This window comes from Chelmon rostratus, chromosome 11 (genome assembly GCF_017976325.1).
Source record: "Chelmon rostratus isolate fCheRos1 chromosome 11, fCheRos1.pri, whole genome shotgun sequence".
NCBI lineage: Eukaryota > Metazoa > Chordata > Actinopteri > Chaetodontiformes > Chaetodontidae > Chelmon > Chelmon rostratus.
Window position 1 is genome coordinate 19,576,349 of NC_055668.1, and position 23,858 is coordinate 19,600,206.

Below are 23,858 nucleotides of genomic sequence, written 5' to 3' on the forward strand. Positions count from 1 at the left end.
GCAGAGGAAGGGGGCAGATGCAGGTCAGGCGACAGGCGAGAGAAGATGCTGGGTTAGGATTAGGCAGCATGGGACAGCCTTTCATGAAAATCAATGCTGACTCAAACTGATCCCAATAATCTTTTGCATTCATTCTATATGAAAACACATTACTGTAAAATAAGCATATGCAGAAGCTTTCAGAGTGATTTTTTTTTATTAATGATCCCAGTGTAAGAGGGAATATTACTCAATTTCTTGAGTAAAGGAATGTATGTCCATCTGATTCGGTTCTCTTTACAGCAGATATTAGCTGTGTCCAGTCCCTACGACAAGCCGATTTTAATCAGGTTTGGAGAGTTCACACTGGAAAAGATATAAATATTAAAGTGTTCTGAAAAAAGCTAAGTATGCTATTCTTCCACAATGCAATGCACAAAGGAGGGATGGGAAAAAGCCACACTGTAAAAATACTCCATTACACACAAAAGTGTTGCTGTTAAAATCATATTTAAATAATTTAAGTGTTGTCAATAAAAATGTGTTCTTAGCTTTTGTGTGTACAATTTTAATCTGTAAAGTAGAATCTACAGCAGTCAAATACATGGAGTTAAAAGCAGCATAAAATGAAAATACTCAAATACAAGTACCTTAAAAAGTACAATACTTTAGTAAATGTACTTAGTTACTTTCCACCACTGAGCTGAATTGTGGCTGCAAACCCACAGAGTATTTTGAAAAGTGCTCTAAAATGTCTAAGTGCTATATAAAATACAAATAATTAGAATAAAAACTGTTGCAACACATCAGAAAACAAAAAAATAATTTACATATTTTGGAAAAACTATTAGGTCTATTAGGCTAATTTGTAGTGACATTATAAAGTCAGACTTTAGAATATGTTGATTTCTTGTACACGGACAGCATAAAAAGTATACTTTAAAGATTAGTATGTAGTATAGTACATATTTCACAACAGAGTTACACAAAGTGGGGCCAATGGGCCAAACCTGGGCCAACATAAGGATCAATTTGGCCCATTAGATGTTTCTAGCCAAAAAATAATGAAAACAAATGATAATTTATTTTTTTGTGAGGTAAAAGTGCTCTTTAAATGTGTAACATCCATATTTTTCTGATTCTCAGTTTTTGCTTTTGGCCCTCATTTTAGTTTTGTTCAGTTTTGGACCTGTGAGAGAAAAAGTTTGGGCGCCCCTGCTTTACACCGTTTGAGTGCAGTGCCTTGGCAGGAAACACAGAGATGTTGCTGATAACCTCACTGCATTCTTGTCAGGTGTTTAAAGCGTTTTCATGCATTCATTGTTAATGTGATTAACTCTGCTTTACCTGCTGCCTGGACAAAGGTTAATTTTACGACGAAAACCACACCAAGACCCAGACGCAGAGTGGGGATTCCTAACATCATTTATTGGCATAAATACTTCTGTACATTATCATCATCTTCATCATTATCAATAGCGCAGTGGAAAGAGTGTGCCAACAGACAGCTATAACACAACACCCAACATTTCGGCTCAAACAAGTCATGTAAAAAAAAAAAGAAAGGGAGAAACAACAGTGGGATCTGGATGGAGGTGAGATGAGGAGGATGAATCTTTATTCCTCCGGCGCCATCTGGTCTTTGTCAGCTTTCAGCTTGTCTGCATAGAACCTAAAGGACTCCTGCGAAGAGAAAGAAAGACGATTTAGCATCAAATGCTCACCTGCTGCATCGTCAGGCTGTGAGGTGCGTGCGTTTCTATCTCGCCCCTCTCCAAAAGCAAGCGGCAGCGGAGCCCCCCCCTGGGTCCGTCTAAATAGTCTCCACCCTCCAACCAGGTTGTCTCGTTTCATCTTTAAACCCCCATTAATACACAAATAAGGGATTTGTAGCACACTCCCCAAACGCACACTGCCTCTGTTCCTGGCTAATTAATCAGTGTTTTGATCCAGACAAAGTGTTGTGGTGGGGGTTTTTTGGAGGGGAGAAGGTGAGAGCTTTCCTGCAGATTACGCCGGCTTCTCACACTGTACGTTCGCTTATTATTGTAGTAATTAATGCTGATGAATAGCTGTGTTCACTATAGAAGGAGAGAGAGCGAGATCGTGGCAGGGGTCAGTTCACCGTAAACACAAAAACAGATTTTCTCACTAGATGTAGTTTTGAGACTTAAATTTGTCTCGTGCAAGAACATTTTCATTTTCTACATACGTCTCTCTCTGAGGTCGTCACATTTTCAAGTCAAATTCAGCAAACGTGAAGGGAATATGGATTAGAACATCAAGATTTTTACATGTATTTACAAGTCAGAGACTATTTTAATAAAGAAATAAAGCCAGACCTCCCAGGTGAACCAAATAAAGTGATTGTGACTCTATGCAATGCACACAAGAACAAATTTAGCAGAGTGATATCCGAATTGTACCAGGGTATGGTAGCAAATAGAAACACTTCAACTTTGTACATAAGAGATAAGTGGGAGAAAGAATTAACGGAAGTAATAACTGACGAGATGTGGTATAACATATTGAAAACACAACAAACAACTAGTTATTCCAGAATATGGAAAGAATTTTGCTGGAAAAACATTGTGAGATTTTTCATCACACCAAAAATGAAAAAGGGACGATCACCTGTACAACGACTCTGCTGGAGACTGTGTGGGGAACAGAATGTGGGTCACACACATATTTTTTGGCATTGTACCAAAATAACAAGATACTGGAATGATGTGTGGAAGGAATGGAAAAGATATTAGGCTATGAGTTGCCTAAAACGTGCATTGTACTATACTTGGGAAATGTAACTCAAGAAAACATCCAAGACAGAGACTGATATCTGATTAAGATTTTACTGGCAGCTTCCAAGAAAGCCATCACAAGGAAATGGTATAAAGAAGACCCCCCTACTTGGAGGAACTGGATGGAGATCATTGACGAGATACACGTTATGGAGAGACTCACACATATCATAAAACTGCAACAATCATTATGCGAGAGCAGATGGGAAAAATGGACTGTCTACAAAAAACAGTATGAAGACTGATAGTAATTTTACTGACACTATGTTCTATATTTGTTGTGTTGTTTAAATGAGAAAATCAATAAAATATAAGTTCAAAAAAAAATTCAGCAAACGTTTTGAACTGCTGCACAAACTTGTCGGAAATAGCTGCCCATATACGGCAAACGTGAACACCCAGGCAAGATGGCCGACGGTTGTGCCACGAGTCATGCCGTGATGTCGGATCTGGTGTTTTAGATCTATGCATCCACAGGTGATGTTCACCGTCAGGTGTAACAGAAGAGTCACCTGGACACCGGTTTGGTTTTCCAGCCGAATAACTGATGCCAGTAAAATGTAGAACTAAATCCCCCTGCGGACCCTCAGTAGCCGAGATCAACTATACGTCCCACTGATGCGGTAAACAGGATATTAAGATTTTTTTTCTTTCATTGCCATATTATATAAAGTCCATGTTCAGTCAGATTAAGGGATTACAACATGTAAAAAACACGGTGTAGAAAGGCAGGCTATCTGTTCATGGCTTGTACGAGAGGTCTGGGCCACTCTTTAAGACCTGAGAGGAAAATCTAAATATGAAATGATGAATGTGTCTCTTAAATCGTTCATAAAAGCCACTTAAGAGCAAATCTGTAAGTTTCTGGCGAGACGCATCCGCTGTGAGGACACGTTGGAGCAGGAGGAGGGTCTCAGCTTCTCTGCTGTTTGCAGAAACTTCTGAACACCACGACCGTTCACCTTACCCTCTCCTTGCAACTCTTCTGGCTCCTTTGCTTATAAAACCCAGCCATCACTTAACTATCCTGACATTCAGTGAATAATGCAGCAGCTTCTCTACCTTCATCCCTCTTTCTCCTTCTATCTTTGCACTGCAGGTGAGTGATGGGGAGGCTTCGTTCTACACCTGCCTCGAGGGGACAGCACATTAAAGTGCTCGGGCTGAGAGGGCAGTGTGTGTGTGTGTGTGTGTGTGTGTGTGTGTGTGTGTCTGTTTATATGAGTGTGTGTGTGAGTCCTCTGCCCAAAATAGGGCTACATCAACTTACAAAATGTGCAATGTGCAGAAATGCTCAAAACACTAGGAGCTGGAAAAGAGAGCGGCTATTGCAGTGACACCATCTCGCTTACACAAGATACGTACACACAGTAACACACAGGAAGCTGCAGGCCTGCGTATGCTGACCTACCCTGAGCAGGCAGACTGCTCGGTCACATTACTCTGGCACACGCAGACCACAGCACACACACACACACACACACACACACACACACAGACACACAGTGGCACACATGAGGACACCAGCCGGCCATGTGCCAGCACCAGTTAGGAGCTGTGAAGTGTGTGTGTGTGTGTGTATGTACACAGATCTGTTCATAAAATGTTGATCAGGCCTGCGTGCTTGTATCAATATGGATAGGTGTGTGTGTGTGTGTGTAATCCATGTGTGCGTGCTGGTTTACCGTAGGGTTGGGGGATTATTGAATCGTATCATTGATCGACTCTGAGGTCTAAAATTAAAGTTTTGTTATAGTGTGAAGTGACAGTGAAGCCCACATCACTGCACCTACCAATACCTTTGCTATATTGTGACATTTGTCAATAACATATCAGAAAATTATTCTGAATAATATTCTGATTTCAACTTGAGTCCAACATTTACAACTTATTGATTAGATTGATAGAAAAGTAATCAGCAAATATCATGCTTATAAATGGTAAAGCTAATTTTCAGTTTAAAATAGAAAAAAACACTGTCAATTGTGAGGATTTGCTGTGTTTCATTCTTATTTGATACTAAATTCAATATTTTTTACATTTTGGACTCTTTGGACTCAATTTCATGACATCGGTTTGGACTCCAGGAAGCATTTTCCATTGTTTTCTGTCATTTTACAGACGATTAATGGTTAGTTAATGATCAGTTACATCCCTAATTTCAACAAAGTGGTAAGAGCCGATTTGTTTTGTGCTTGTCTGTGGAGTTGAGCTGGCAACAGCCAATCACAATGTGCTTGTGTGACTTAAAGGACAATCACTTATTGTTGGACGAAGTCTGTCCAACGTGTGTGTGTGTGTGAGACTCACAGGGGGCTCGGGGAAGGGCGCCGTCTCTCCTTTCTTGTGGTAAAGCTGAGCCAGCCGTTTGAGTGACAGCTCGTCTATGACTGTCCCCTCCTTCTGAATCTGCTCGTACAGAGCCTTGGCTGCCGATAAGTCCTTATCCAGACCTGCCAGACGGGACGTGGGGGAGAGAGCGAGAGAAAGAGTCAGCAAACAAGACAGGAAACTGTCACATTCTTACTTGAATGTGGACATTTAGAAATAAATGACAGCGTGCATGTGAAAGAGACAAAAAAGTGCAGTGGTGGTGGGATATTAATGTTATTTTCCACCTTGATTTCTCATTAATTGATGGTTGACTGACAGCTGATTTCTTTCACATGCATGCTGTCCAGTCTTTGTATGCACTCATGCTTTTGCCAGGATAAACTTGTAAGACTAAAGTTCTCTGAAGTAAAAGCCTCTGGACAACAAAATACTTGCAATATAAAATCATTTCAATATCATAGAGCCGATATCTGGCGTGAGAGCAACCTGTGAATCTGAATGAACCTGCATGGATGTGTGTGGTTGTGTGGATCAAAGTAAGGTCGCCAATGTCAAAAAAATAAAGGAAAGAGCAAGTTGGAGAGACGAGAGGAAAGAAAACCCCTCACAGAGAAAAAAAGAAAAGTGCAAAGACATGGCAGAGAACGGAGGCGAGCGGGGCATCGCTAATTGTGTCCCCCACGGCTGCCTTGACCGACCGGCTAGCCGATGCTAATTAAACAGTCATGTCCGCTCATCTCTGGTGTGACAAGGTACGAAAGGGGGGAGACGGGAGGGTGAGAGGGCGAGGCGGACGGAAGGACACAAGGAGGGGAAGTAGGTAAAAGAAAGGAGGGGAGGACAAAAAAAAATTGAGGACAAGAAAAGAAAAGATAGACGGGAGCAAAGAGGTGGAGAGGGCGAGAAGTGACGGAGAGAGGAGGGAAAAAAAAAAAGAAAAGTTGAGTGGTGGACCGTGTTGCGATTAGCACGCTAGGCTAACCAGGACAGCCAACTCATTAGAGGACATGTGTTCTTCTAACCCCTGAATCACACACACACACCTTGACCTGATGCATTGTTAATGCGTCTGCTAATGTTGACTTAGCCACAGGCCAGCGAGCCGCCTGCTGCACTGCTAGCTGCTCTCACCCAGGCCTCAAGTGTGTGCGTGTGTGTGTGTGTGTGTGTGTGTGTGTGCGTGTGAGAGAGAGAATCTCACAATGGCATTTCATCAGGTACGCGTACTGCACGTGCTTCTCAGCGAAGTCTGGAATCAGGTCGATGAGGTTCTTGATCTTGTTCACCTGTACACACAAACACGAATTTACATATGTAACGACATGTGTGTGTGTGTGTGTGTGTGTGTGTGTGCGCGTGGGTTTTGAATCAATGTTGAACCTCAAATGATTGCACATATGACAGGAAGAGACGGTGTTGTTGCCATGTGCCAACACTGGCCTGTAAGGTCATACATACAGTCATATATTAAGTTTTATTTAAGTATGTATTGGCAAGAATTGTCAAATTACCAAATTTCATATCACTTAACATACGTCTAATGGCCACACAGGTGGTTAAAACTTAAAACCATTGGTACAAATATGTCAGAGGACTGCTGCCATATTACTATGGTTTAAAATTTCTTACATAAAATGTTATATTTCAGATAAACTTTAAAAGGCAGTTGAAGAATAATTATGGTTTATTTCATCACAGGTTTTATTTTCTCTATAAAAATATCATCATGGCCGACAGGAGTCATGGAAAACAAAATACACAAATGACGCTCATGCTGCAGATAAATCTAAAATGTACCTGTCCAGGAATCTGAGCCTTTCGAGCCATGTAGGACATCAGCAGCGGCTTCTGTTCAGCCAAGGCGTTGCAGCGCTACGGCAAGACAAGAGGGACAAGAAACAAAAGAAACGTGTGAGAGATAACGAGAGCCGGCTGCATTGTTCTCTCCCTCTTCTGAAGTCAGAAGGACTCTCCAGCCTGTGCTCTTCACAAACGTACAGTATATAAACACACGTGCACTCCAACACGCTCACACCTCCATATAAACACCTGCACACCCACACTCAGGGTAAAGGTTAATTATGGATTTAATAACTACTCTTTTCTTTATGAATTTAAATGTTCGGCACCGCTCACATCTGAACGCATAATTATCATCACTTAGTCGCACCGAAGGCCACGTCTGAGCTCGGTGGAAGTAAAAGTGCAGAATAAGCCAAAGCCGCTCACTGCACAACTGCGCAGCTTTAAGATTTTAATCGCTTGCTGGGAGACGGGAAGTAAAAGAGATGCTGCTGGCAGGCGAGAGAGAACGAGCAGAAGATAAATCGAAGCATAAATAAAGCAGCACGTTTGAAACAGGTTGGCACAGGAGCAACAAAAGACTGGGAGAGTTGTGGAACGCTCCAACAACACCTGTTTGGATCATTCCACAGGTAAACAGGTTGATTGGTAACAGGTGATAGCATCATGATTGGGTTTGAAAGGAGCATCCTGGAAAGGCTCAGTGGTTCACAGCGAGGATGGAGCGAGGGTCACCACTTTGTCTGTGCTGGAGTAATGATGTTAACATTATCACATTATCAGCATTCCTTTACAACAATTGCTCCTTACTCATTCACCAACACACAGAGCGACATGTTACATCTAATATTGCCCAATATATCAGCAGGAGGAAACATTAAATGTGGAGTTTGACATTTGCATTAATTCCCTGCAGCAGTGAGAGATTTCCGGCAGGATTGAAACAGTAACAGCAGCTTTTTAGGAAAAATTACAGCACATTCAGACTCCATATTGGCAGTGATGCTGATAAAAAAATGAGCATTTCCAGTGCGCTAGACCTTAATAACTCGATATACATTCAAATACGGGTAAAGAATTTAGAAACACATGCACTTTATGAAGAAAATCTGATGACTGATAGACTTTTGTGGCTGAACATAACCTGCGCATGGCTGCTTATGATGAAAACATGCGAGCATATGTACAAGTGTGTGTGTGTGTTTGCATGTGCATTTAAAGTGCGTGTGTGTGTGTGTGTGTGTGTGTGTGTGTGTGTGCGCAGGAGATGCATTAACGTCGCTGTGCTCCGAGTGAGCGAGCGAGTGTGTTCTCCTGGCTGAGCAGCAATGAGGTCCGATTACTAGCCAGTCGTAAACGAACGTGTTTCACTCCTTCTCCACCTCCTACAGAATTAAAAGCGAGTGGCCTGTAAGGCTTTTAACAAGCGCACGCACACACACACACACACGCACGCACACACACACATACACACACACACAGAGTAAGCTGCCTTCTTTCGGAGTCACCAAGCGGCAGAATGGCTTTAGTACAATCAGGCAATTAGAGCAACCCTGTGCCACTTCACTCAACTTTGCTCCGTGCTCTCACTCGCTCTCTCCTGGCCCCCCCCTCCCTCGCTACACCGACCACTCCCAGAGGTGACGCCACATCAGGCCGGGCCTACCGTCTCCCCGGCTCCTCACACACGCTGCCTAAAAGCTCTGCATACCCAGGGAACGCTTCCCTTCAACCACCCCTCCCGACACGCCCGTAGAGCGCCTGCCTCTCTCTCCGCCGCCGTCTCACTCCTTAATGACTGACTTCGTCCCTCTGCTCCCGCTTCCCCGCCGACCTCGCCCCCCCCCTTCTCTCCTGATAGCCTTGTCATCATTATTGTCTGCTCGCGTACTTAAAAGCTTTTCAGAGTTTTGGTCCTGCTTCACTTATGATGGGACGGAGGAGTCGGGAAGCTACCCTCTGGTGACCCCATGGAGGGGTGGCTTGGGGGGGAGGCGAGAAGACGGGAACGGGCCGTGACGAGGGGCAAAAAGCAGCGCCGCAGTTTGGCCTGGGTCACGCCAGTGGAGTCTGAACTCACAAACTTAACACGCCAAAGACAAATGGAAGTGTTTGCAGACTTTCCAACACCACGAGCTTTCACGCCTGGATTTCTGTCGTCTGGTTCGTGTTTGGCGTGCATGTTTACATTTCCGGGGTTGAATGTGAGGGAGGCATGACGCCCTCACTACGTATCGGTGGGTTTCTCACATTTCAAGAGCAGAAACAACTCACAACGCCGCTCGGCATTCATGATTAAAACATCATCTTCAGTTTGACAGCAAACAAATAATCCCACTGATTATCTGACTAACTCTGAGAACCCTGTTATTTTCTGCTGCCGTCTAATGTTGTGCTTTTCGCCTTTATTTCATTTTTATGTCTTCATTTCCAAAAGAAATTCCTAAAAAAAGTTCATCCTCCCTCAGCCTCCTGAAATTCACAGAAATTTTGAGAATTCTTCCATCTTTATCTATTTTATAGAGAGAAAATGGGGGGAAAAAAATCGAGCCAAGATGCATATCAAGCAGGAAGCATATTATAGCTTTAGAACCGTGTAATTCATAGTTTGCGTTTAAATAAAGATGAAGAGGAGCGCAGCGAGAAAAGTATCTGTTCATTAACATGCATGCTACTCAGACATGCCTGTTTAAAGATTGAGAGGGATAATCACTCAAGATGTCAGGGAGGAGAGAGGAGCAGACAACATGTGGCCTCTCTGTCTGAGTCCATCTACGGCGGTTTTACTTCTCTGCGTCTTACGCTGTCCCTCGCTGATAATCCTGTCCAGATCTTTCTCAGCAGGAAAGTCCTGTCTGTCCCCACTTGTCTTCACCCTAATCTCATAGTGTCCTCAGGAATTACAACAACTTGGAAATGCACTTGCTCTTTTATTGTATATTACAATAATATTTTTTAATTATAATGCTGCAAATTGATTTAATAATAATCAACATATTAACCACTCAGATTCGGTTGTGCTAGCAGCCCTTTGTCTGCTTCTTCAAAAGGTACTTTGACGACCTGTTTCCACCTTAACGTCTCCAAGGCAAACAAGAAATGTACGTCAGGGTGAAAATGACAGTGTGACAAGAATGTGCACAGATTCATTTAGTTCATGTTTAAAAAGTGATGAAGTGTAGTGAGTGAGGGTGGAAGGTAACATATCTGTGTTCGTTAGCGTGCGCTCTAATCACACGTGCGACTGAATGAGAGGGTTAATCGCTCGGCAAGTGACAGCGAGATGATCGCCGTTAGACAGGAGAGCGGCGTCTTCCTCTCAGTTTCTGTGCCTTTTCTGTGAATGTCTTTCAGCTCTTTCCGCCGCCCTCGTCCTCCTCATCCTCCCTCCTGTCTATCACCCATCTAGCCTCTACATATTCATGCCCCCAGGCTCAATGCAAAGCCATAGAGCTGTAATGTATGAACTGTGTTAAATAAGTGAAGTAGTAGGAGGCCAATTTCAGACCGCCAGTCTCAGCGGTGGATTGTGGCCAAGCATTTCCTGACAGAGACGTGAGGCTGGATAAATAAGTCAGCGGCTGACAACTGGACCGGTGCATCGGGGAGTTGTGATGGACTAAATTCATCACCACTTCCATTCTTGACTTTTTTTTTTTCAGATTTTAATTGCTTTGATGTAATAATTTAAAACGATGCCAAGTGCGAGACACTCAAATGGAGAAGTGCGCACCGGGACAAAACGCTCCAGATGATTTAAAATTTATTTAAAGTGGTCATAAAAAGAGAGAGAGAGAAAAAAAAGCACAGCTGACATTTGTCAGAGTTTTCTTTGGTGCATTGAGCTCAGATTTTGCTTTCCTTCAAACCTAAACAATCAAGAACCAGCAGGACAGCCCACTGTCGTATTGCTCTCTTCTTTACACAGAGTAATTAATGCAGGCGTCATGAGCAACACAGCAGACACACACACACACACACACACACACACACACACACACACACACACACACACACACACACACACACACACACACACACACACACACACACACACACACACAGCTTACCATCCCAAACGCAACAGAAAAAAAAAAAATAATAATAATGGATATATTAGATGACAAAATATTGAATCTGGTTAACATACCTTTGGAAAACACCAAATTGCTACTTCACCCACACACGTGTTGCCTTACAGATTTGGGGCGCACACAAATAAACACACCACACACTCATACTCACAGCCAGCATGAACTTGGCGTCCTCGACTTTGTCCACATCCAGCAGCTCTAGGAAGAGCTGCAAAGCTGGTTTGTAGCAGGCGAAATGGTTGGCCAGCCGCTCTGCCAACGCGCTCACTGCAACACAGCATGCACATTTGGTTTTCTTTGGGCTGGACTGCATCGTTCTTACACTCACCTATTTTAAGCCACTCTGCTTGTGGTCTCATATTTTGGATTTCTGTCTATAGACGTGTATGGATCGTGTGAGTGTGTGTCTTACTCTTGTCCATGGCTTTGTCATTGTCCTCTTCCAAGATCTTTCTGAAGACGAACGCGATGCTGGCGTTACTGCTGTCTGGATTCGTGAAGACTGCCTCTATCACCTCCACTGCTGATTCCACGTCGCCACTGCAGAGGGCGGGTGGTGAGAGGGAAATAAAGGGTTAGTTCAGTTAGGCTAGATCAAAGCTACACCCGCTAACCTGTAATCTGCAAACTGGTAAACAGAGAACAGGAGAAATAAACCCTGTCCTGAGGCAAGAAGGTTAATATTGGACGATTCTGCGAAACCCTAAATTACATTCAATTTTAGTGTTGATGCACGGAGCTATGGTGTGGTTTACGCCCCCCCACTGAGTGTTATGAGAATGAGACCAGATTAAAGACCATTAAAAACTGCTCCCATGTGCTGTTGTACAAAACATTTTTAATGTAAATGATACAGGTTTCATCTTTTGTCCTTCTGCAACCTCCCGCTGAGTGCAGAGCAACTCATTCTTCCACTGATGCTCGCTCTCTCACTCTCACACACACACACACACACACACACACACACACACACACACACACACACACACACACACACACACACACACACACACACACACACACACACACACACACACACACACACACACACACACACACACACAGCTAAATGTTTTTCTGCTGAGCTCGCCACAACCAAACAAAGCCTGCACACCAAAGCACTACAAATCTAAAACAACTCAATCTGGCAACCCGACCTTCGCTACTAACACTTTACGCTCCCTGCCCACCGTCACCAGTCGTAATGAATATTTAACATACAGGCTGTGTGTGCGTCTCTGTGTATGTATATGTGAGAGTGTCCAGAGGTGGAGGGAGGGGGGAACATATCTACAGCGATTGTTACGACCGGGACCGTCTGAATAATTCAGCGGGGGGCCTCTCTAAATGTGGCGCTCCGCTCTCCGGGCCCGCTTGCTTTTCCGCCCCGGCTCTTAACCAGTCAGCTTGACTCAGATGCAGCGGGGACGCACGTGTCAGAGCCGCTCAGAGCGCAGCTCCCAGAGGTCAGGGTTCAAGCTGACAGGCCCGCGCTGCGATGGCCAACCGGGCGTGAGACGGCCTTGCTCTTCTTCACTTCCTGCTGTCCCTCCGAGTTGGCGTGGGGACGCTGCCGCTCGGGCTGGAGGACATCGCTAATGCAGCAAGTGGCGCAATGAAAGTTTGATGCGCGATGTGCGATGTGCTTTGTATTTTGTTCGCTGTTGTTCGAGAAGCGACGAAGCAGCAGCGGAGGATGGGTGTTTTCATGACATTAAAAGGAATCCATGAATAATCCTGTTACGACTGCATTTCCTATTTGTACTTTCCCTCTGTAAGCTTTTACTGTAAGAGTGTGTCAACCTGGGTCTTGTCACTACTCTCTGCTGGTATTGCGTTGAACTGTTTATCTCTGTGTGCTCCACAGTAACACCAACAGAGTTTACAAAACAGTATAAAAAGATTTCACACTGGATGGTACATTTTGTCATAAGCTGAAATTCTGTTTTGCTCGTGCAACATGTAGCCCTGCTCATCTACAGTGATTTCGGCGTCTGTCTGTACATTTGACTGTTTGTGTCGTCTGCAAGGATTAGAGGTACAAGGTCATATGACGACAACTTTGTTGAAATATCAGATTCAGGGAACAATCTGAAAAACTTCATGTGCCTAAATGTGTCTCACATAATATCAAAATCGCCAGTAAGCCTTTTTGCGTGGACTTTAACATGATTACTGGATCTTTCAAATTATTCTGATGGCTAACTTTTGTTTCCAGAAAAATGAGGCAATACTGACGTAGCCAAAGTGAGAAGTCTTCAAATCCTAGACATCCTTCATCCACATCTTCACACGCTCATTCATAAATCACCACACAGAGGCTTAGCAGTCTTACTTCCTGATGTGTGCCAGGGCCGTGTTGTTGACAAACACCATGCTGGACACATTATGGAGCATGCCGAGGTCCTTTGTCAGTGACTCCACAACCTGGATCCCCGCCACGTCACCACATTTACCCATGGCCTGGACCAGTCTGGTGATGGCCAGCTGTGACGGCACTTGGTGCGCCAACACCATGGACTTCAGTAACTCGAGAGCAACTGTGGAGCAGAGCAAGAAGTGAACGTGTGTGTTGAGAACTGACGGTGTGCGTGTGCGCGCTCACTCATACGTGTCTGTTTCTTACCGTCAGTTTGGCCTTTCTTGCTGTGTGTGATGATGAGCAAAGTGATGGCTTTGTCGCTCAGCTGGAAGCCTGGCACATGAAACACAGTCCTGAGGGAGACACAAAGTAGTTTCTTGGTTTGGTATCGGCTTTCAACTTTACACTTTGTTGAAAATAACTTTCTGTTTTTAATGTAAGTTTGTCCTCCCACAAACAAACTACAGTGATCAGGTCACATCTGGGGAGTAACATAATCAATTTAGTGATTAGTGATTTTGTGAACTTTTCATTGAGCACCACCACCGGATAAAAATTTGTTCAATTTTTTCCCATCATCCTCAGCTGTACTTCCTAATCAGCAAATGTTGGCATGCTAAGACGCTAAACTAAGCTGATGAACATTGTAAACATCACAGCTACTAAACATCACCATGTTAACATTGCCATTGTTAGCATGTTAGCACACTGATGCCAGCATTTGCACTACAGTGCCTGAACACTCAGAGCCGCTGGAGTGGACTCTGGTTTTTATCTTTGAGTGTTTTTGTTTGAACTTTTGCAGAAAATGTACATTACCACTGTCAGACTATCTCGATAATATAAGGATCATCATCACATGTGTGATGTAAGCCCACATATATCGTGATATGAGATTATGTACACCAGGAGAGAAGATATCTGAGTGTGGCGGCTGCAACATGTAACTCCTTACCAGGGTGGATTGTACACAGCTATCAGAAAGTCTAACTTTAGAGCTGATACTGTACTCTACCATTAAAAGCAAATCTTTATAATCTGTGATGACTGAGTTAATATCTCTGCAGCATCCTCATCTTTGAATTTCCACACTCCACGGAGACGGAGTGGATAAACACATGAGCTGAAAGGCAGAACGCACACGAGACAATGGGAACAAATGTGATTGACGGCAAGTCTGAGCTTCTTGTAAAGCGCCTGCTGTGACCCCGAAAATAATACAGACATCAAACAGTTGATTACTTCTTGCTGAGCCACTGCACATGTGCGTTTGTGTATCTGTGTGTGGCATTATGTGGGAGGCTGAGGCTGAGACGGGCTGAATGCTGCAGTATTGAGGCCTCCGGGAGCTGGCCCCCGGCTCCTCATCACTTCTTCCTCCCGACTTTGCCTCCCTCGCTCCGTCTGCCCGTCTCTTTGCTCTTCTTTTCAGCCCTCCTCCTTTTCATTTCTTTGCCACTAAAACCTCAATCAAGCTCGCCTCCCGTCTTTTTTTATTTCTTATTATAGCCCTGCAACCAGATTAATCCGTCCGCTCAATTGAGCATCAGGCCGGCAATCCTTATCACCACGGCGACACCAGGCCAAGCGGCATCCGGCAGCTGCTGTGACAGGGTCATGGCAGAGATTGGGGCGGTAACAGGGTCGCCGGCACAGGGAGAAGGAGCGGTGGGGGGGGTGTGGGGTCAGAATTATTCTTATCGGGTGGAAGAAAATCTCTGGAGGCCGCTTCTCCCTCACCTATTCCCAACACACACACACACCGACTCCCACTGCTGCTCTCTCTCGCCTTCTCCTTCCAGGGGTATTGTGCTTTAGCCAATGAATCCATCATCCACCTCTTCCTCTCTCTCTCACACCATCATCATCACTCTCTCCCAATCCCTTAATCTTGCCATAAGCACCCCCGCTGCTCAATTCTGCACAGATTACCCAAAAACAAACACACACATCCACACGCACAGAGAATTAATGCCTATAGCGTCTTCATTAACCTCGTACGTGATTAAATCTAGCCCTCCTCCCCTCGTTCACTCCTCCTTTCCCATTCAGCTCTTTTTATCTCCTTCCTTTCCTCCGCATTTCCATCTTTCCCCGACTCTCCTCTCAGCTCATTTCACTTCTCATTTAGAGTGCAGATAAACGAAGCTTTTATCCAGGCAGGGATGCCATAAACCAATTCAAACAGAGCCTGGAGATGGGTTATCACTTGTATTGCCTCGCGCTTGTTGAAACACGGGTCTAAAATTGATACGATTATTTCTCATAACATAAGAGAGTGAACCATGTAGAGAGACGAAAAACAGGGGAGAGACTGATAGCGTAATAGATGTGTTTACATATTTTTTTCTTTCCCTACAAATTAGTAACTGCATCTCTTCTTTCTCGTATCATGTCATTATGTTATTATCTCTCTTTCGGACACTTTGCTTCCGTGTTTTTCCTCTGCAGAGAGAAAGTGATACAAAGACGGGGACAAAAGGAGATGAACAAAAAAGGAAAAGGAGGAGATTACCTGAAAAGACAAACAGAGCAGAGAAGATCAGAGCTGCACTAAGCTCACATCTCTAATACCTCTGTCTCTCCGTCTACTTGTCTCCAGGCTCAAGCCCTGATATGGTCCCCATAACACAACAACACATGATACATTACTAATTGGAAGAAGATTGATGTTTTTGCGCAAAGTCAGCCGCTTCCCAGAAAACCAAAATTAATCTGTACATCTGGGCATGTGTGTGTGTGTGCGCCTGTGTATCAGGGGGCTTAGTAAGAACCACTGTTCATATCCAGCAGGGCTGAGTGTGTTAGCACACAATCAGTTTATAATCCTCATGTGTATTGAGGAGATGCAGTTTTAGCCTGAGGTGACCCGGTGCCACAGACTGAGGAGACGGGGGAAAGTAGCAGAGCGTTAACCACGCTACGTGTTGACTTTGTCAGTCTGTGATGTTCATGAGCAAGATACACATGTGGCAGTCCAGCTGCACTCAGATCACACAATGTTCTCATGCAGTAACTGTTATGGCTGATGGAGATCAGAACTAACAAAAGGGATGTTGGTTATCGCGTATACCAGGACAAAATGTTCAAATGTGAGCACGGTGTAGAGGAATACTCAGGGTCAGGCATACTTGCAAACACTGTTTATGCCTGGTGTCATAGCTAATGAAGAGTAATGTTTTGCAAGGTGACAAGTTTCAGCTGTCCCCTTTGTCGTTGCAGATTGACATGTTAAGGCACTTACATGTCCTTGACTGCCATGGCTTCCTCCAGGGATCCCTCGGCCAGCAGGGCACGGATTACCTGGTCGTAAGTGGCCAGGTCTAATGCCACACCCTTTGCAACGGCAGCCTTCAGTATCTTGTGGGCTTCTGTAGGGAAAGACAACAAGAGGAGAGAAAGGAAAGATGAATTAACACTCAAGTCTTGTTGCTCTACACAGCTTTTAAGGTTTCAATATTCTTCAGTCCACACACACACACAGACACAGACACACACACACACCCTTACAACCATTGGAAGTGGGCATGTGTTCAATAGCTTTTGTAACTAAAAACAAGCACATCCACTGATCGCACCTTGCTGCCTCTCTATGACTGGAAAAACACCTCAGATGGTTTAAGTGTTTCAAACCAGCTTCTTATGTCTCTGTCGTGTGGGACAACAACACCAGGGCCTGCTTCTGCTGCTGCTTACCTTTGGCTTTGCCCTTTTTGCAGAGGGCAATCAGACGGGCCTGGACGTCGGGACCAGCATCGGCTACGGCGACGTTTGCTTCAGAATTTGCCGTCTCTTTGGCATTTTGTTCGTACCAGGTCTGTAAAATGACACACAGAGTGAAAACTGCGATGAATCTCCAATGTTTCCATCGAAACGCAGCTAAATTCAAGCCTGTGCATGTGTTCAACTGTGTGCTCTGGCAATGAGCTGATGTGTGCATGTGTGTGTGTGAGTGTGACAGTGCAATAATGCTGCTGTGCCGGTAAGGCCGGGGTCCCCTTATGCTCGGTCACCCGTGTAGCAGTGAGGGGAGGGGGTTAAGCTGTATTGGCTAGGGGCAAATTAGGCCTGGCACCCCAGGGGCAAAAGGAAAGTGTGTGTGCGTGAGTTAGAGTGTGTGTGTCGGAACGGGGGTGTCAACTCAAGAGCCCCAGGGGTCACAAAGTTCATCGCTCCCGGCAACAGCAATCACTTCCTGTCTCATCATGCTTCAGGCTATTGGAGCATGTGCAAAGTGAACCAGAGGAAAAATGCAGCATGGAGGAATGAAGAATATTATGTTGTTTAAAGCAAAATTCCTCTCTGTCTTGACTGAATTCATTTTTCTAACACACATTTACATTCTGTCCTTTTTATTCTGTCGTTCGGTCAGAATACGGTCAAGGCCACATGCATATATAACTAAGAATCCAGCGGCAGCCATATGGTGGCATTTAGCTGCTGGCTAAATTAGTCTGGCATTACAGATTTACAGACAGATCAGGCAGTAATTCCTTTCACCAGCCAGTCGGTCTGATTGACCACACTTCAGATCAGAGCCTCAATCCTGTTTCCTCTGCATGTAATGAACAGAGGCTTAAAGTGGAGCAGGGTGGGGTGGGGGCTGTACGCGGAGAGCAGCTGATAAGAGTTTTTGGGGTTAGTCCCTACGATCAGAGGTTGGGGTCAGCTTGCTCTTCGGTTAATCTATGCGGTATGAAAATAATTGTTTAGTTGTAATTGTAGACGATTGTATTTGAAATGGCAGAGTGCAGCTTCAGTTAATATTTGGGTACTCTTCCATGCAGCTTGAATAAAGCTCCCTGCACAGGCTATACACAGTATATACCAGACCTACGTTGACCATGCACACAATATTACAGGGTGCTGTCATTGTGTTTATTATTTAGAGTTAAAGGGCCATAGTTTTTAGTTTTTCTTCAGTTTCTAGTAGAGATGTCAGTTATTTATGTTTTTATTATTTCATTTCTTTTGCCTATTTCTTTGTGCGTCCTTTTGTTGTTTGTATCAACAGTCATTGCTTTTTGGCTGCTGCAACATTTCCCACTGGGATTCAATAACGTACTCCATCCATTTGCTTTGTACGAAAATGAGCTGCCGTATTTTTTTATGTTCATTTATCAAGGACACCTCTAATATCAAGATAGGGCTGCAATTTGTTCCCACAGACCGGGTAGACATCTACAAACTCCTTTTTGTACAACATCTTGATTTACAACGACATAAAACAAAGAAAAACTGAAAACCCTCACACCTGAGAAGCTGTGGATTAAAGAATGTTGCCACTTCTGCTTAATAATGGCTTGAGATTTTCAAAATTTTTGAAATTACCTGTCCATCAGCTCCATCTCATCACATTTAAGATTAAGGTGTGTAAAGGTACACACAGGCTCCGTCACACTTTGTGTTTAACCATCAGTGCCACATGGTTGTGTGTTATGTTTGACCTCAGGCACTTTTAGAGTCCTCCAGAGCTCTTGGGACCCTCGAGGCCTTTATCTGCTTTGCTTTTCCCCCCCTCAGGAAGCTCCTGGCAATTATTCTTCTGAATAGCAGATCTGTCTAATGAGTATTAATGGGACGTACACATTATAAAGCCACAGGTTTTTACCTCAGGCTCTGCAAAGGGCACCTCCTGGCCGTTTTTCTTCAGGATGTCTGCCAGCATACGCAGGGTCCTCTCCCTGGGAATCACGTTCTCCTCCTGCATCTTCGTCCACACCGCGTCTGCCTTCTGCCAGTCATTTGTCTCCTCTGACAGCAAGAAACAAAGGGACGGCAATGAGAAAAGGTGAGTCCTCGTGTCGTTTGTTATGAAAGCCGTGACACACAGACCCATGTGGTCATATCGTCGGCCCATTTCGGTTGTAGCTCGCCACTCAGCCTGCACCACAGAGTAATTTCTGACAAAGCGCTCCATGCTGAGAGGGGGCAATCAACGCACTAATCTGATCAACTGACTGACCCTCAACTATGCTGTAATTTAGGAAACACACTAACTAATGGTGTGTGTGTGTGTGTGTATGTGGGGGGGTAATGGATTGACAATCAGCTTTTAACACTCCAATCACAGTTGTTATCTCCTCTGCTCTCCACTGCAGCAATCACACCACCGTGTCTTCTGCTCTAACTTCTGACTGTTCACATTGTCACACAAGCATGGACGCACGCCAGACACGTCCGCACACACACGCACAAACACACAAACACACACACACACCTAGAGGTGGGAGGTCACGACAGCCAATTTAAGAGGAATGAAAGTGAAGAACAAACAGACACAACAATGAAAGAAAGAAGGACTTACTGCAGAGACGGAGGATGTAACTGTACATCTCATCTCTGTCGCACTGGAACAGCTTGACTGTTATGTCCACCATCTGCTCCAAGGCCTCCATCTATACACACAAACACAACAATATATGATTTAAGTTGGAATTTTCGTATTTTCGTTTTCTTTTTGCTGTGGGTCTTTGTGGCCTAGATTAGATGAGCCTGTGTGTGTTTGTGTTACCTGTTTGTTAAAAATGCATCTCTCTGCGAACCAATTCAGGCGTCCAGGCTTTGCCCTCAGCCCGGGGGTCTACAAAAGGAAAAACAGATTAATTTCTGGAGAGTAGATAAATAAGAGTGTCAAACTGAGACTGTCACTGAGTCATGTGGATGCTTCAGAATTATCACCAACATCTTTTCAGTGGCGTTCCCAGATCTCAGCAACTGAACTTGCTATTACAAGACAATGTTATTATTAGGGATAGAAATGATGGCAAATCCATGAAAATAAAGTCATAACAACCTAGAATTATCTTTTAAATCCAGCCTGGAGTATTTAAAAGCATAAGACATAAATCACTGTACAAGCAGGATGTCAATATAGACGTCATTAAAGGCCAATGAAACATGGATAAAAATCGATATAACTTAAAAGCATTAATGCATTATCTATAGGGTAAATGCCTATTGATCCATACAAACCCATTCAGCCTAAAGTGCATTTTCAATATTGCTACTAGCTGATGTACACCAAGTACAGCCTCATATATAAGAAACAATATAGATGTATGTATCAGTGGTTTGAAAAATAAAATGTGTCCCCTTTTATGTGAGTGCAGCAGTTTCATAGTAACATCACACAGACGAATCTTCATCAAGTGCAAGCCGGCACGAGGAATGTCAAGGAGATGTTTGTGTGGCCTTGAGCGAGCTCACAAAGCCGCCCGTCACTACACAGACAGCATGCAACTGCTGAACAGTCACATGTGTTCAAAGGAGTCTGATCCATGCGTTTGTCATCAGAGGTGCAACTAAAGCTTGTGTTCATCATCAGGTGAAAATGCTTGTTTTGTTCGACCAACGGTCCCAAAACCAAAGATATTCAATTTACTATTATGCAAAACAGAGAAAAGGAGCCTATTCAGATATTTTAGGGTCTGGAAGCAGCAAATGCTTGCCTTCATTTCTTCTTCATACGAACAATTAACTCATTATCATAATTGTTGTTAATTAATAATTAATAACCAGGCACTAATCAATGAATCGCCTAATCATTTTAGCATTAATGTACAGAGTAGATTCTGCATGGACTGATTAGAGGTTCTAGTTTAAATTCTGCCTTTTAACACCTTCATTAATCATAAAGATTTCTCCTAACCACAAACATGTTCCTTCACACTGGAAGATTATTTCAAATCTGTTGATGTCGGGACAAATATTTAAGCACAACTGACAGAAAAAGGAATCTAACTAAAAATGTTAGTAATTTGTTGCCATTATCTTTTAAATCTATTGCCAATAAAAGGTTCGCCTTAAAAAAAATACTTTAAATATATTGTTATGTTGTGAAGTCACAGAATAAGCCAGAAAAGTACAGCCTTAACTTTAGATGCAAAATTACAGGTTACAAATTTTAAATAGAACAATAAGATTTTAGGTTTAAAATGTTCCAACTCAAAAGGCCCAACAGCCATAAATAGTCGTGCATTTTTGGGAGCTTTGTAATACTTTTAGGAGAGCAGTGATACACAGACAGACAGAGCATGTGGGCTGTCAAACAAGGGCTGACATAGATTGATCTGCAGGCTCGTGTAGCTCAGATTTAGCCTGATATGTGGAGTGACTAGATGATTATTATCATGGAATAACAGTGATCAGGATTTCATCTGGCTCTTGGGGCTTTGATACAATCTGAATAAGGCTGGGATTGAGAAATCTCCCTCTCTTCCTGGTAATCTGGCTGAGAAAAAAAGGAAAAAGAGAAAGAGAGAGAGAGAGTGAGATAGACCGGGATGTTAATCTGAACGGGGATCAACGGCGCTCAATCCCCGCTGGCCTCTTTGATGGGAGCCCATCATACTGTGCGAGGGAGGGGAAAGTCAAGAAAAGACTGGCTTCATCCCCTTCTCTGACCATCCCTCACTGCCGTCCTCCTTTCCTCTTTCAATCCCCCCTTCCTCCAAATCTCCCCCGCTCCTGCTCGCTCTTTATTTCCCTGCCTCCATCCGGCCCAGGCGAAGGCATTATGTTCTTACCCAACCAGCCAAAGGGACAAATTAAAATGTGTTGCACTCTCTCTCTCTCTCAGTCTGTCTAATCTTCTTAGAGACTAAGGCCCAGTGCAAGTGCTCCATCTTTTTGCCTCCGATTCCCTTTACTTGCTAAAGTCTTGCGGGCTCAAAGCAGCCTTCGCACATCTACTCGCGCGCACACACACACACACACACACACAAATATGTTTGGGATTTTGTATCCGTCAGGACAAATCTCCCTAATCTGAGCAGAAAACAAAATCCTCCGAAATAAGAAGGCACATAACTTACACACGCACGGGTGGATGAAAAGAATACAAAGTAGAAACAAACAAAAAACACTCTCACTTTCACAAAGAGATAATGGAAAAATGCCATCAGGTCAGATTATCAGGACAATCCTCTGACACACACACACACACACACACACACACACACACACACAGTATTACAGTCCTCCACTCTGCCTCTTTAAGAGTCTTGTGTGGCCTTTAGATGCTGAAACATCTTTACACGTCTCACATTACTCTCACATCTTTATGTACATGTACACAAAAAGAAACAGACAGAGCCGACCTCGTCTCACCACCACTTAACAAACCCTCTCCATCTCAATTCCTAATGTTCTAATTCCACTAATCACCTGGCCACTTAGTCCACACACACTCACACACCCCTCTCCCTAACACAAAAACACATAATGGCTCACCACTCTTTAGCAATACTACCTAACCTTGACCATCACAGACATGCGCGTGTGGCAGTAATAAGCCCGGCCACCTGACAATCCTCTACCTAACCTTGACCATTTAGCACAAAATGGGCCACCTTTCTCTATCATTACATTTAATTAGCTGTGATTAATCAGCTGCCAATTATACCAAACACAGCCTAAAGAGAGACACCACTCTGGACTACCACTTGACGCTCTCAGAGGGGAAAAAAGTATTTCTGTGTTTGAGTGTGCGTGTATGCATATTTGAGTGATGGATTCTATTGTATTATATATCCTCAGTGCTTCATCCATCGCCACGCAAGTACAATAAGTCACAGTTTAGAAGTGTACTTTCTGAGACTTCGTTCCAAACATCTACGCAGGTGAGGTGAACTCAGCCGATTATACTTTAAAGCTGCATAATTAATATTCTTTATCCATTAACAATGGATGAAATGCAACATGAAATGTGCCGCTCGTAGTGATGAACCCAGCGAGAGAGTTATCTGCAGAACTCCTCGGCTCTATCGAGCATCTTTTAAGCTCAGTGTTTTGGTTTTCCAGCTTGCAGAGTTTACTCGTACTGCTCTCATCGACTCTCTAAATTCCAGCTGCAGCAGGCAGCTGTTTTCTGCAAAAAACCTCCTATAAACCCACCTGCACTACCTGCACAGCCCAAATGTCAGACAGGCCAAGTTTAGGACTAGCTGGTCAACACAGTGGAGCATTTAGCAGCTAAAGAGACATATATTTCCCCCAAGAGGCGGTTGAGACATAATCGGAGCTAAAAAAAAAAAGGAGGGTGAATATCGGAATAGGATTCCTGAAACAACTTCAAGGAAATGCTGATGCTAATTTAAGATCTAACGTTATTATACTGTATCATTGGTAACACTTTATTTGAAGGGGTGTGCATAAGACTGACACGACACTGTCATGAACATGACAGAATACTGCAGTCTCACTCAAGCACAAGTCTCATTCTGAAGTCTCGCGAGAGTTGAGTTGTTGCAGGAAGACATGCGTAGCTTGCTGTTATCCGAATGATTTTCAATGTCACGGCTGAATATTTTACTTATTTTGAAACACGTAAGCAACAAGTCGCCTCTGCTGAGACTTCAGAACGAGACTTCTTCTTGAGCGAGACTTGGCTAGACGACAGATCAGACTGGGAAAGGTAAAAAAAGGTGTTTTCTCTGTAGGATCTTATCCATAATATTGTCAGACACCAACAATCCGGGCCTG

General features: G+C 43.8%; 1 protein-coding gene across 1 annotated transcript in view; it reads right to left on the minus strand.

The window, feature by feature from the left end:
* Positions 1–1,394: 1,394 nt before the first annotated feature.
* lrpprc (leucine-rich pentatricopeptide repeat containing) overlaps positions 1,395–23,858 on the minus strand; it is a 61,546-nt gene continuing 39,082 nt past the window's right edge. The window contains exons 26-38 of the mRNA XM_041947184.1: positions 19,888–19,956; positions 19,681–19,771; positions 18,985–19,127; positions 17,070–17,190; positions 16,618–16,744; positions 13,638–13,726; positions 13,347–13,551; positions 11,424–11,551; positions 11,163–11,278; positions 6,912–6,986; positions 6,316–6,400; positions 5,091–5,233; positions 1,395–1,662 (exon numbers count right to left, since the gene is read on the minus strand). Coding sequence (XP_041803118.1) covers positions 1,597–1,662; positions 5,091–5,233; positions 6,316–6,400; positions 6,912–6,986; positions 11,163–11,278; positions 11,424–11,551; positions 13,347–13,551; positions 13,638–13,726; positions 16,618–16,744; positions 17,070–17,190; positions 18,985–19,127; positions 19,681–19,771; positions 19,888–19,956 — 1,458 coding nt within the window. The 3' untranslated portion in view covers positions 1,395–1,596. The remainder of the gene's footprint in view (positions 1,663–5,090; positions 5,234–6,315; positions 6,401–6,911; positions 6,987–11,162; positions 11,279–11,423; positions 11,552–13,346; positions 13,552–13,637; positions 13,727–16,617; positions 16,745–17,069; positions 17,191–18,984; positions 19,128–19,680; positions 19,772–19,887; positions 19,957–23,858) is intronic.